At 28.7% G+C, this 15,019-nt stretch overlaps 1 protein-coding gene across 1 annotated transcript in view; it reads left to right on the forward strand.

Moving 5' to 3' along the window:
• Window positions 1-12,318, forward strand: part of LOC122504494 — a 28,184-nt gene extending 15,866 nt beyond the window's left edge. Inside the window, exon 2 of the mRNA XM_043615631.1 lies at window positions 11,336-12,318. Within this exon, the coding sequence (XP_043471566.1) occupies window positions 11,336-12,150 (815 nt within the window). The 3' untranslated portion in view covers window positions 12,151-12,318. The remainder of the gene's footprint in view (window positions 1-11,335) is intronic.
• Window positions 12,319-15,019: the final 2,701 nt, after the last annotated feature.

Below are 15,019 nucleotides of genomic sequence, written 5' to 3' on the forward strand. Positions count from 1 at the left end.
ATTTCCAAAAGAGAAGAAAGATTTAAATTTTAAATAAAAAATAGAGAAGAAATATTTAACACTGAATTGTAATAGCGAAAATGAAGAAATTTTGACACTAATTTCCACAATAGGAAAATAATTCCAGTGGAAAGAAAAATTTTCTACACAAGATTCCAGTAGAAAAAAAAATATTCGACTCTAAATTCCAATAAAAAAAGAAGAAAATATTTTTAGTAAATAATAACTAAACGTTGAATAGACCTGACCCGTTATGAAAATACAATTAAGGATTGGAAAGGTCTCTGGGACGATAATACAAGAGGGGCGCTTGAGATTAAACGAAAATAAGATTTTGGTCGTCATAATAAGCGTGATCCGAAAAATATCCGAGACGACGACAACGTCGACGAGGAGGAGAGGCGACTGTCGGAGCGTGACGAATTGCCGAGCTAATCTGCGTTAACCAGTCTTTGAAGCCCATCATTTCACGTCCCTTTTATTCCCGTACGGGCCACCCTGCGTTGCTTTTTCCAAAACATTCGATGATAAAAAAAAGAAAAAAACCTTCTGTTCTTTTAACGCCCACGCGGGGAAATCAGGCCAAATCCATATAAAGCAATTGATTCCTGCCCCTCTCTTTTTCTTTATTTGCTCCCCAAGTCCGCAAAAATTTATTATCAACTAAATCGAAAATTGATTTCATCCTAATTCATGGAATTAGGATCCATCAATCTTATCCGATGGCCACAGCTTTTCCATTAAAAGTGCATCAGGCAGAAGATAAGGAGAATAAAAAAAGGAAGAAGAAGAAAAAGAAGAAGGAAAATAGAAGAAGAAAAAGAAGAAGAAGAAGAAGAAGGAAAAGTAGAAAAAGGAAAAATTAAAGAAGAAAAAGAAGAAGGAGAAGAAGAAGAAGAAGCGAATCACCGATTATATTTCGATTGCAAGTGCTAGTATTTTATTTTATTTTTTTAATACGCACAAGCCGAGAGAGGCGCCAAGTTTCAACGCGACGTTACCGAGAATAATATCGCATCGGTTGTTATGATAATCGTACGGCATCGCTTCGTATCAGGCCAAGCCGCCCAGAAAATTGGCTCTTCTGCATTACAATGACTTTCTCTCCCGCGTCTCTCTAAAATCCTCCCCCCTCGAGCGTTCATGCTTCACACTATGCTATATATTTATCCGCTAGATGTACATATATATGTATATAAGTGTTCGTGGGATTCAGCAACCCTCGAAATCTCGGCAGTGATTCCGCTTAGGCCAAACAACTTTTGACAGCGACAAAAAAATTTTAATCGCTAAATAATTCCTATTTTAATTGAAAAACAAAAAAAAATTCATCACTTGTAGAGCAGAAATGTTTGGATAAAGGGTTAGTTTTCGTGTTGACACATTTCAATGGTTATACACTGCAAAAATAATTGTCTTATTTGATATCTTAAAATAAGATGTAAGATGGAAAAATGGTATCTTACATCTTAAAATAAGATGTTTTCTAAAGTATCTTACTGATTTTTAAGATGTTTTATACGTCTTAGATATTTCTTCTATCTTAAAAAAGTAAGATACTTCTGTAAGTTTTTTAAAGTATCTTAAATTAAGATGTTTCTGTCTCAACAAGATGTTTAGCGATAGGATACTTGTAAATTGTAAGATGCGAAAAAAATTTAAGTTACTAAAAACTAAGATGCATAAAATGTCTTACATATAAGCCCATAGTTAACCTCAAAACTTTTTTCCCGAAAAATATGCTGAAAATGTGTATGAAGATGCTTTTAACATCTTAAATTAAGATATTTTAAATGACTAAAAAGTGACTACAATAACATCTTAGAAATGACTACCAAAACATCTTAAATAAGATACTTCTTTTTGCACACTGCAAATAAAAAAAATAAAAAAAAAAACATCTTATCAAATAAGACACTTATTTTTGCAGTGCAGTGTAACGATTTCAAACTAAAAACGAATTATTTTGTGATTGTAAACGGGTAATTCTCCAGATACTTAGATTCATTTTGCGTGTCCTCATGTTTTCCTTAATATTTGTAATGGGTCCAAAGTTAAAAAATTAATTAAAAAATTAATTTGTTTACAAAAAAAATTTTTTTAATAAAAATAGAATAGAATAGAAAAAAAATATTTTTGGCCGATTTTAAGAGGTCGACTAAAATCTCACGTGGAATTGCCCATAATTGTGTATATCACTTCGTATAAAGTGGCTCATTTCAGGTTAAACTTATTGAATAAACTATCAATTGTTTCCATTGTGTCAGTGAAAAATAAAACTATAAATTTTGTCAGTGATATTTAAATTAAAAAATTAATTATCATAATTTTTAAAATATTTTCTCCATTTCTATTATTTTAAAAAAGTTTATTTTTGTTAATCGAAAAACCTATTTGCTTTTATTAATTTTTTTTGCTTGATATGAAGTTGCCTTATATTTTGAAAAAACATCTACAAGAAATTTTAACCTCTTGCTTTTTTTACTTAGAATAAAAAATCGTTTTTAATAATAATATTACTGCAGGGTCAGTCCACTGACTTTCGTCTGAGAGTCGTTGCGACCATATTTTAAAAAAATTTAATTTTCATATATGTGAAACTCGATGATTTTCTGAGTTCATTAATTATAATATTATGTTACAAATTTTATTTCGTTTAATAATATTAATTATCAAAAGTAGGTGGTTCACGATGTGATTTCGTAACCTTAAATTTTTCAACTTTTTAAAAGACTCTTTATTATTCAAAAACTATTAAATATTAGGTGTTGGTACTTACCACAAATATAAATCTTTCCATTCTGCACGTACTAACGACCAAAATAAACTAAAAATTTTATTATTTGTGGACGAAAATTGATTTTAAAAATTTTTTTATTCAAAAAAATTACACTTTTTGTTTCACTTAATTACAACTTTTTTGTCAGACCTCTAAAAAATTTGGGGTTTTGCAAATATTTTTTTAAGAACATAATTTATCTTCTATTTAAATTTGACGAAGGTGTTTTTCTTCGTTCTTGAAATAATAATTAAAAAATTTGTGTTCAAAAAGTTTAATTAGTCGAAAGTCAGTGGACTGACCCTGCATGATTTAGGAACAGAAATGTTAAATATTTCAGAGCGTAATATTATTCTTTAGATCTTAAGAAATTAAATTTTTCTTTTTTTTATTTCCATAATTCCATAATTATTATAATTAATAATAAGAAGAAGGTAGATTTGTACTACACTGAAAAAATTCCTGTTTTAAGTGGATACCTCTTATTTTGAGGCATACTTTCCTCCCGAATGTGGCTCAAAAAACATCCTCTTATTTTAAAAGGATTATTCTTTTCTTGAAAGGATTCCTTTTAAAATGATAGTGAAGAGTAATATTCTTAATTTAAGAATAAAATTTAAGATGATTTAAGAAAAGGAATTTTCCCCTCAAAACAAGAAATAATTTTTTTCGATATAACTTAAATGTTAAATGTAAATGTAATTCGAATTTTTCTTCTTATTTGATGTTATTTATAAAGTTAAAATAGCTAAGTGGTTAGAAAACTTAAAAACTTTAATGTATAATGTAAAAATAATTCAGGTTCGATTCCGCATGGTTCTATTGTTTTTTTCCATGAAGTAAAATTATACATTCAGAAAATTGTTTCATACTTTCTATGAAATCGACTTTTATTACTTATTAAAATTATTCCCTGATTTTGAATTTTCACGAAATTGAATAAAATTTAAATTAAAGTGAAAATAAAGGGTTTCTCGCTTTTTTGGGGAAAAATAATTTAGAATAAATTGAAATATTATATTGTGATAACTTACATTATCGAAGAGACAGAACAGTCATCCTTTCTGTGTGATTGTATTGCTATTCGCTGTTTGTTGAAAATTTTAAAAAAATTGAATTCTCATCTAAAACAAAAAGAAAAAATACAAAACTATTAGTACTTTCTATTTTAAAAACATAAAATGAAATTTGTTTGAAATAAAAAAAATTCCCCCAAAAAATACCATTTTCTAAATTAAACGTAAAAAAGGCAAACATATAATTAAAATACTTAATTCGTAAAATAAACATAAAAAAATGTCATTCTAAAAAGTTAAGCTTTTTGTCAATTCACTATTTATTTTGTTTGGAAAATTATTTTTTATTATTGAAAAAAAGTAAATTTCACTGAGAAAATATTCTCTATTTAATGTGAGATTTAATGACAATATTATATCACTTCACGCTCTGTTTTTTCAATTTGTATCTCTTATCTGTATATATGTATATTGCTAAACGACTAATTAACAGGCATCTTCGATAACGAGAAGTTTTTTTTTTGTTTCCTTTGGGGAAAAGCCAGTGAAGCATGGAAAAGAAGTCTGATAATTTAGAAGCACGTGACCTTCTTCGTTATGTTCAATCACGTCACGACACAAGAGCAAGATTAATGACTCTAGACACTCGAAGCGATTCTGATGGATAAGAAAAATGTTTTGCCCGTGCAAAAGAAAAATCCTGGTGACAACCCATTAAAAATGGAGAAATATTACACTTATATAGAAGGCGTAAATTTCCTTGCCTATTACAATTTTTTTTTACTTTCTTCCAAGATTCTAATTTATTAGAATAAATTATTTCGTTGGAATTTCTTTTTGAAAATTTCTTTTATTCTCGATTTATCGATTCGTTATTATGTAGCACCAAATAAAAAATTAGTGATTCAACTAATTATTTAAGTAATTTAACAATTGTATAGTAAATTCAAAAATTGTTTGTTTATTTAACAAAATATTTTGTAGACTCAACATATTTATTTTTTTGGTTAATGAAACCATTCCTTTTGTTAATTCAATTATTTTTCCAACTTAGTATTTTTTTCTTTTTAACTTAATTATTTTTTTTGTTTTATTTATCCACTTATACGATTGATTCAACAACTTTGTTTAACTCAATTATTTTTTAGTCAACTCAATCATTTATTTAATTTAACCACTTATTTAGATAATTCAACAATTTATTTAGTAAACTCAACTTTTTTTTCAACTCAATTATTTTGTTAGTCAATCATTTATGTAGATAGTTTGAGCAATAATTTATTTGGTTAATTCAATCTATTATTTGGTTGAGTCAACATTTTGTTTCGCTATTTTCACAATTTATTTGGCTTAGACATCCAAAAGTATCTTTTCTTTGAAAGGTTTATGGAATTCTATCAAAAAGTTGTTTTTACGAAATGAATTTTTTGATTGGGTGAAAATAAAAATTTGGTTAGCTTGACAAAATTTCTACTCAAACATTTTGTTAATAAATTTTTAATGAATTAACTTATTTGATGAATGCAAATAATTCTTTTTATGAAATGGATTTTTTGGTTCGAATAAAACATTGGTTAGTTTATCCAAACTTTTTAGTCGACTGTAACCATTTATTTGGTGAATTTAACAAAAAATTGCTTTGTTGAGACTGACTTCTAAAAAAAACTAAAAAAAAAAATTGACCTAAATCTTTAATCAATTCTGTATGAAAATCCATTATTTGATCAATTCAATAAAAAATTATTTTTTTAAATTAACTTAGTCAACTTGATATTAAAATTCATTTAATTGATTAATTGAACGAAAAAATAATTTTTTTGATTGTTTCTTATAACTTTTTGGTTAACAGTATCAAATCTCTAAACAAACCAATAAATTTACTTTACTTTTATTATTAAAAGAATCTTTTGCATTCAATCAAATAAAAACTTTGGTCCATTTGACCAAACCTCGAATTTCCTATAATCAACCAATAAATTTTCATTAAATTACTCATTTATTTGATTACTTCTACAAAAAATTCTCCTATTTCGAAAATTTATTAATTTTAAACTTGAAAATTCTTTCATTTCAAAAAATGATTAACTTTAAATAAAAAAATAAAAATTCTTTCTCATCAAAAAGTGGTTCATTTTGAATTTGAAATTGTAATTTCCCTCATTTTCAATAAGAGAATTTTGGTTTCATACGGAAGTACTTCCTTTTTAAATCACACACACCCAGCCCCAAGCGAAACGCATTAAGAAACGAAATTCAATAAAGATTCAATTGCAGAACACGAAAAAAAGAGAAGAGGACAAAGAAAAAATCGCAGAGTGAGAAAATTGAATAGAAGGATATGTCAAGTAAATCAAGTGATATAATTAGATCGAGCTATCTTATGGAATAACCAACGGCATGAAATTGAATCTTGATTGCAAGTATCGTGTGTTATATCAAAACTGAAAAACTATACTGCTTTTTCTGCCACACGTACAGGGAGAAAAGAGAGAGAGAGAGAGAGATCATTGAACTGGAATCCGAATTAAAATTGGAATTGAGAAAATGATAACCGATACGATATCAAAAACCAAGTATATAGAAGGAAACAGTGCACCAGGGGGTGGAAAAAGGGAAGAAAGGGGGGAAAATGGAAAAAAATACCGAGAGAGTAGAGAAAGATAATACAGAATGGAAAAGGATTCAATTAGACACAATCAATCGGCGTCGAGCAGGTATATAGAATAGAGAAGGTCGGCTTGGCGGCCTGTATACGACGGGCAAGAACGATCGCGCGTTAACGAGATACAAATCCCATTACGGCGTAAACCTTCTCGATCCGTCGCCCCCTACGGACTGACAAACTCACCCCCTCGTCTCTCTCTGTCTCTCCCAAACCCAAAATCCCCTTATTCCTCACTCGTATGGGGTTACGGGCTATGGGCCACGAGCCACGCCAATTCGGATAAAGTCCCTTTTCTCTCTTTCTTTTCCTTCATCTCCTTCTCTCCTCTCTCTCTCTCTCTTCAACTCACCACTATTGCCCCGCGAGAACCACCCCCTTTACCCTTGTGCGAGCAACTCCCACGGGCTAGAGCCAGGGAATATCTGTCCCCGGGACATCTGCGCGTTGATTGAATCTCCAATATCCTCTCTCACCCATTGAATGAGAGAGAGAGAGAAAACGATTGTCCAACCGTTCATTCGGTTCGCATTGCTTCATACTGTTCGAATCTTTTATCGACTTGTACATAGAGAGAGGGACATACGCGAAACCAAGAATGTTTTATTAAATAAAAAGCAAAAAAGGAATTAATGAAAAACTAAAAAATTGTACATAAACAAAAAGAAAAAAAAATTTACAAGAGCGAGTTGCACTCGCAATGTTCCAAATGTTCAATTTACCCTGGATAGAAAATTTTATATCTCAACATGCTTTAATAGTTTTTTGGGTCGCTGATTTTAAATCTGGTATCAATTTTTCAAAATTCAAAATGTCGGATCCAATATGGCGGTCAAAGAAATTTAAGAAGTTGTGTTAAGCTTCTGGAAACATATTGGATCCGCCATTTTGGATTTTGAATATCTGATGACACATTTGAAATTAGCGACCCCGAAAATCCCCGAGTAACAATTTGCAAGCAAATCCAATTAATTAAAAAAATTTTCAAAAATTATCCTCCATATTGGATCTGCCATTTTGAATATTAAAAAACTGACATCGTATTCGTAATCAGCGACCCCGAAAATGTCTGAGTAACGATTTTCAAGCGAATCCGATGAATAAATTTTTTTTTTAAATATAGGCCATATTGGATCTGCCATTTTGAATTTTCAAAAACTGATACCAAATTCGTAATCAGCGACCCCAAAAACCCCCGAGTTATGAATTTCTTGCCAATCCGATAAATTTTTAAAAATTCTTTCGTCATATTAGAGACGCCATTTTGAATTTCAAAAAAAGGACATCATATTCGTAATCAACGATGCCAAAAACTCTCGAGTAACGAGTTTTAAGTAAATCTTATGAATTTTCAAAAAATTCGTCCGCAATATTGGATCCACTATTTTTAATTTTGAAAAACTGACATCAGATTCGTAATCCGCGACTACAAAACCATTCAGATACCTAGTGACAAAAAAATGTACATTTTTTTATTCGTAGATAAATGTATAAATTTATTAAAAAAGAAATTTCTTCCATTGCTATTTTAAAACCGCGATCTTAAAATTTTTTAAAGTACGGTATACATTAGTTTACATTAGTTTTCATATAGGTTAGCAGCTTATATTTTACCTTACAGTTTCCGAAAAAAATGTTTCTTTAACAAAATACTGTAAAAATTTCGTGATTTTAGTCGAAAAAATGCCCACAACTTTTTCAATTTTTATTTTCTTGCAATTTAAATGTCGAACTCTGAAAGAGAAAGAAAAAATCCATAAAGAATGGTACTGCTAAAATTTTTGCTATACGTAAATACAAATACAGTCTGTTTGATAATTCCTTTTTCTACTAATATTTCCTTATCAAGAATTATTGCCTGACCAACAACAGACATATACTACTGAAATGCATGTAAAAACTGATTCTAGAATTATGTAATTAAATTTGATTTTAAGAGGACTTTCTAGTGCAGAATTCAAATGAGATTCTTTTCGTAAAGGTTTTTTCTAGACAACAAAGCTCAAAAACTATTTTTTTGTGTTTTAAAATTTTTTATACACATGTTTTTGAAAAAATAAAAAAAATTTAAAATATTTAAAAAAAAAATTTAAAATTTAAAAAAAAAAATTTTTTTTTTTAAAATCCTTGACCAGAAAGTCCCCTTAGCAAAGTTTATTCATATTTTATTATTAATATTCATTTATTATTACTTATTTTGTGCTCTCTAAATACGAATTAGTAGTTTTCTACTAATGAAATAATGCGGATTCGTTTACCAATTAAATTAGTAACAGTTTTCACTAATTTTTAGTAATTTTCAACTAATTGCTTGTAGAAAACTACTAATTCATTAGTAAGTGAGCTTACTAATTTTAAATAGTAAAAAATACGACTTACCAATTGAATTAGCAGTTTCATACTAGGAAATAGTAGTTGTTTACTAAAAATTAGTCAAAATTGTTACTAATTCAAATTGGTAAACGAATCCGTACTATTTCATTAGTAGAAAACTACTAATTCAGATTTAGAGAGTTAATTAAATTCATAAAATAAATTTAATTTAATTTTTGTAAATTAAAGTATTCAAAGGAATGGAGACCTCTGGAAAAATAATTAATTAATATTTAAATTATTCAAAATTATTATTAATAGTATATATTCGATTTAGATTTTTAAATAAAACATGCCATTTTGAAAATATGCTTATTTGTTTAAAAAAAAGTCGAAATTTTCTTTTAAACAAATAAGCATATTTTCTAAACGGCGTGCTTGTTTAAAAATCTGAACTGTGTCGTTATAGAGAATCATTTATAAAAATCACCTAAGTCATATTATATTAAAATCCAATCGTAAAAACAAAGATATTCTTTTATCAATTTTTTTTTTGAAATTATAATATTTGTTTTCCTAAAAACACACAAAAAACTTAGTACGATTTTTTTTCGTGTGAAATTAGCTTTATTTATTCAATCATTATTAATTAGGTGCCATTTACAAGGGTAAAATTTGTTGTGTTATTTTAACACCAAATGCGGTGTTAAAATAACACTTTTTTCTGTGAAATTCTATTACTACTATTTTAATTATTTAAATTATAATTCATTCTTTTTTTAAAAGTCTGCGTTTCTTTGGATAAACGTCCTTAAGTAGTGTCTGACCGAAAATTTACTTTTACTACTTATAACTGTACTAATAAAGAATCGTAGGAATTCCTTTGTCTGTTTAAAACTGTTTCTCTTTACTGCTGACACAATAATTACAAGAATTTATCACATTGTCTGACTAAATGTAAACTTTACTACTGTGCGATTCCATGGGAGATTTCAGCTTTTTCGGAGTAAGTAAACCAATTGCAATGAAACTTAGGAATTTCAATCTACACATAAAAAGAAAGATTTTCACCAAATATTACGTCAAAATATTCAGCAGTCTTTGAGATGTCAAAATTTTGGAAAAATTTTGAAATCGTTATATCTTCTTTCCATCTTAACCAAATCACTTAATTCTTTTTGGAAAAAATTCAGCATAAAAAACGAAAACATTTTTTATATTATGTTTATAAAAAATTTTTATAAACAAAAAAGTTATTAAATAATAATTGAATAACTTTTGCACGACTAAACGAAATTGAAAGAGGCAAACACTAAACAAATCTTCGCTCTGGTTTTTTTAAGATTCCGAATAAAACATGGTACATCACGAAACATTTCTATACAATATTTTAATATTTTTGTTCACTTTTAAGCGTAAACATTAGAAGTTTCTGCTACTTTACGTGAAAATTTAGGTGCGCGCGCAGACCTCTCTCTCTGAAACCGGAAATTCGTAGATGATTAGAAAGAGAGGTCTGCGCGCGCACCTAAATTTTCACGTAAAGTAGCAGAAACTTCTAATGTTTACGCTTAAAAGTGAACAAAAATATTAAAATATTGTATAGAAATGTTTCGTGATGTACCATGTTTTTTTCGGAATCTTAAAAAAACCAGAGCGAAGATTTGTTTAGTGTTTGCCTCATTCAATTTCGTTTAGTCGTGCAAAAGTTATTCAATTATTATTTAATAACTTTTTTGTTTATAAAAATTTTTTATAAACATAATATAAAAAATGTTTTCGTTTTTTTATGCTGAATTTTTTCCAAAAAGAATTAAGTAATTTGGTTAAGATGGAAAGAAGATATAACGATTTCAAAATTTTTCCAAAATTTTGACATCTCAAAAACTAATGAATATTTTGACGTAATATTTGGTGAAAATGTTTCTTTTTATGTGTAGATTGAAATTCCTAAGTTTCATTGCAATTGGTTTACGAGTATTTAAAATTTGTTTAAAAAAGATTATATACTAATCCCCAGTAGAAGAATTTTGTCACTTTTTTTACTTGTTAATAAACATAAAAAATACACAAAGTTCAAACATTGGCTGACTATAATTGAACATTTCTACTAATACAGGATAAGGATGCATATTACTGCAGGATTATCATCGTCTGACTAATACTGGTATTTTTTACTAATTACTTCAACTTTTAAAAAATATAACAAATTTACTTCATGGAATTTAATATTTACCATTTTCACTAATATTCAAACCCTTTTTGGTGTCTATCTAAAAATGCCTTTCACTACTGAACTCAATTTAAAAAGAATAGAACTCTTTTTATATTTTCAACTTTCTTCCACTTGCTGCTAAACCTACAAAAAATTGACTTTTTCTACTTAAATGTAATTGTATTCGAATGATATTGAATATGCCCATTTTTGCGACAAACAAATATATCATTGATTCAATTGCATTTAAAGAAAACACGATCCACAATTTCTACACGATTTTTTACATCAAAAGAAAAAATTGCTCCAAAACTAATTGATTAGAATTAATTAAATTGTTTTCTTTTCAGATGGAGACTCGAGGGGTGAATTCGCCGGTGGCAGTGGCCAGGAGGACGAAATTTGTCCCGACGGAATGGAGGACATGGACGAGGACATCGAGGAAGAGGAGGACGACGTGGAGATGCGTGTTGGCGAGGAGGAACACGACAACTCGGGTCTCACTAGAGAAAATAACACGACAACACCGTCGAACTGTAAAAAAAGACAATCGTCCTCGTCCTCCTCATCATCTTCAAGCGGTACTCCCAGTCAAGGTCAAAATTGCCAAGGCCAAGGCAACCAGAACAATGGCTCGAGTGGTGGGACCGGCGGCAAGCCAAGAAGAGCAAGAACAGCATTCACCTACGAGCAATTGGTGTCATTGGAAAATAAATTCAAAACAACAAGGTATCTCTCCGTGTGTGAACGTTTAAATCTTGCCCTCTCGTTGAGTCTCACTGAGACTCAGGTGAAAATTTGGTTTCAAAATCGACGAACAAAGTGGAAAAAGCAAAATCCCGGCCTGGACGTTAATAGTCCAACTGTGCCGACAGCACCGTCGCATCCGTCGCCCTATGCGCCGGCATTTTTGTTCGCGGCCCATCCACACGGACATCCGCATCCACATCCGCATTCGCACTCACACGTTCATCATCCACCGCCGCCACCGCCACCGCCACCTGGCTATTATCATCCGTCGCCCTATCCTCCCACGGGACCGTCATTCTTCGGTCATCATTTGTCAACGACACCTGTGTCGGTGTCTGGCCCTCAACCTGTCACCACGTCGGCTGGTTTAACCCTCTCGTCACATCCGCATTCTCACACGCATCCGCACGCGTAGCGACCTGAACTTTTTGTCGTCTCGTCGTCAACGTCGTCAACGTCGTCCATTACGCGAATGAACGGCACGAAGTAATTCTTTTCTCCTTCATTTCTATATTAATTGTTAATTGTTATTTACTGTATTAATTGTTATTTTATTAATACTTTATACAGGGTGTGACAATGGAATGGAACCTCTTAAATATTTCTCAAAAAAAAGTATTTTGGTACAAAATTTTTTACAACAAAAGTTGTTAGGCTAAAAAAAATATATTAAAATTAAATAATTTCGCATAAGGCGAAAAGTTTAAGTCCAACAACTTTTGTTTCAAACATTTTGCCCCAAAATACAAATTTTAAGAAATATTTAAGAGCTTCCATATACTTTTACCACACCCTGTATATTAATCTTTATTGTATTAATACTTAAAATATTATAATTATTATATCATATTAATAATTAATAAATAAATAATTATTTTATCAATACTAAATCAATTGGCAAAAAAATTAAAATAACTATTTATAGTTATTGAAAGAAGGAAATTGATTTTGAAACCAAATGAAATTGAAACCAAAGAAAATGTTATCCTTAACCGAAATGAAAGGTATTTTTAAACAAAACGGGAAATATTTTTTTTAAACGAAGGAAAAAATTAGATTCATTCAAACTAAACAAAAAAGTTATCTTATGTTATTGATACAGTTTCTCTGTTCTTTAAACAAGACAAGGTTTTATAAAGCGAGAAAGAGTTTCTTTAACAGCATATACATGTATGACTGTTAGAAATTCAATGGTAATTTTTTTGACCACTTTTCTCTTTAAATATTTAATAAATTGAGCTGAAATTTTGAATCATCAAAGAAAAATATTTCTTGTTTAAACTGAAGAAAGCATTTTTTAAATATGAAAAAAAAATTTTTTAATATATTTCTTTTATTAATTTATTTTTTACCACGAGAAAAATTTTGTATTCTTGTTTCTTTAATCAAAAGAATATAATTTTTAAACTCTAAAAGAATTCTTTTTGTGAAAGAAAAGAAATAAGGTTGTCTAAACAAAGAAAAAAATTCTTTAAACTAAGCAAAAAAAATTTTCTGAGAAAATGTAAACTTTTTCCTTGAACGACAAAGAACAATTTCTTTTATTGTTTATTGGATTCAAAAAAATGCTTTTTAACTCAAGAAAAAAAGGTTTTGCTGAAGGATAAGAAAAAAATCTACAAATGAAAGAAAATTTTTTTAAGCCAAAAACATAGTTATTCTCTAAAGAAAAGAAAAACTTTTTTCGTAAATCTAAAGAAAAAGTTTCTATAATTGTTCCTTGAACCAAAAGAAAAATTTCAAGACATTTAAATAAAATGACAAAATTTCAAAGAATCACAAAAGAAATTTCTTGAAAGCAAAAAAAAACGTTTGTTTAAAACACAGAAAGATTTTTTTAACCAAAATGGAACATTTTTCTAAATTAAAAGACAATTTTTTCTTCAAACAGAGAGAAAAATTTGAATTTCGTAAGTCCACAGTAAAAAGAAGGTCTTATTTTAAGGCACAAATTCAGGACTGATTTTAAATTAAGATTTTTTGTTTACTGTGTCAGAATAAAAAAAAATGTCTTTGATTCGAAGAGAAATATTCTTCAAAACAAAAGAAAAAGTGTTTAAAAGAATACGATTTCTTTTAATCAAACGAAAAAGATTCTTTTCATGAACCGAAAAAATTCTGTTTCTGTTAATTAAAAGAAAATTGAACCAAAATCAAAAACCAAACTTTGAATTGGACAAAAAAATTTTTTTTAAAGTAAGTATAAAAGTTTCCGTGAATTATAAGTTGCAAATTCTGTATATTACTCAATCAATAAAATTTCTTAAAACGAAAAATAAAATTCTGTAGGAAATAAAACGAAAAATTCTTATCGAACGAAAGAAAAATTTTATTTCAAACTAAACGAAAAAAAAAATTTTTTAAACCAATGAAAAAAATCCTTGAATCAAAACAATTTTTCTTAAAACCAAAAAAAAAACTTAAAATCTTTGAAATCAATAAAAACAAATTTTTTTTATTCAAAGAAAAAATTTCTTCTTTAAAACAAAGGGAAATTTTTTAAAAATAAAAAATTGCGATTCCTTTAAATTAAACCAAAGATACTCTTAAAATAAAAGATAAGAATTTTTAAAGAAAAATTTCAGAAATATTCAATTTATTTTGTAAACAATTCAAATAAATTTATTTCGTAAAAAATCCCCAAAGAAAATTATTTCCTCGACGACCTTGACGATGAGTACCGATTTTGTATTATAACCGCACGTCACTCCAAAAAGGAGTTAAAAAGACTCACTAGTTATTAAGTTTGTAGATTTGAAGCCAAAAAGAAAAAAAATGCTCGTAGTCTTTAAGTCGTACATTTGTGTATATTCACTGTGCATATATTTGTGATTACGAGTGTGTGTACAAAAAATACCCTTGTAGAGAAAGAGAGAAAATGAGTGAGTGGAGTGAAAGTGAAAATGAGAGTGAAAAAAAAGAGTGAGAGCGTGTATAATCGAATAAAAGGGAGTGAATCCTATATTATATCGGATCGTCGTGGACGTTCCTCTGTAAAAATAAAACGGCATACTTTACGCTTGTAAAACATTCGGTAGCGATCACACGAAAATTGACCCTCGCGCGTTACCGAGACAAAAAAAATAATGCCTTCAGCGTATTCACGCGAAGCCCTCAATCATTCACACAAACACACAACACACACTATTTATTTTTTTTATCCGTCAAAAAAAAAGAAAAAACAGAAAAAAATTGCAATCACTACAATTATAATAATTAAACAACGCTTCTATTTTAAATGGTGCTTTTTCTCAAAATTAAATGTCGAAAAAAAGCAATATAAT

The sequence above is a fragment of the Leptopilina heterotoma genome, unplaced genomic scaffold, assembly GCF_015476425.1.
Source record: "Leptopilina heterotoma isolate Lh14 unplaced genomic scaffold, ASM1547642v1 Lhet_300, whole genome shotgun sequence".
In the NCBI taxonomy this organism is placed as follows: Eukaryota; Metazoa; Arthropoda; class Insecta; order Hymenoptera; family Figitidae; genus Leptopilina; species Leptopilina heterotoma.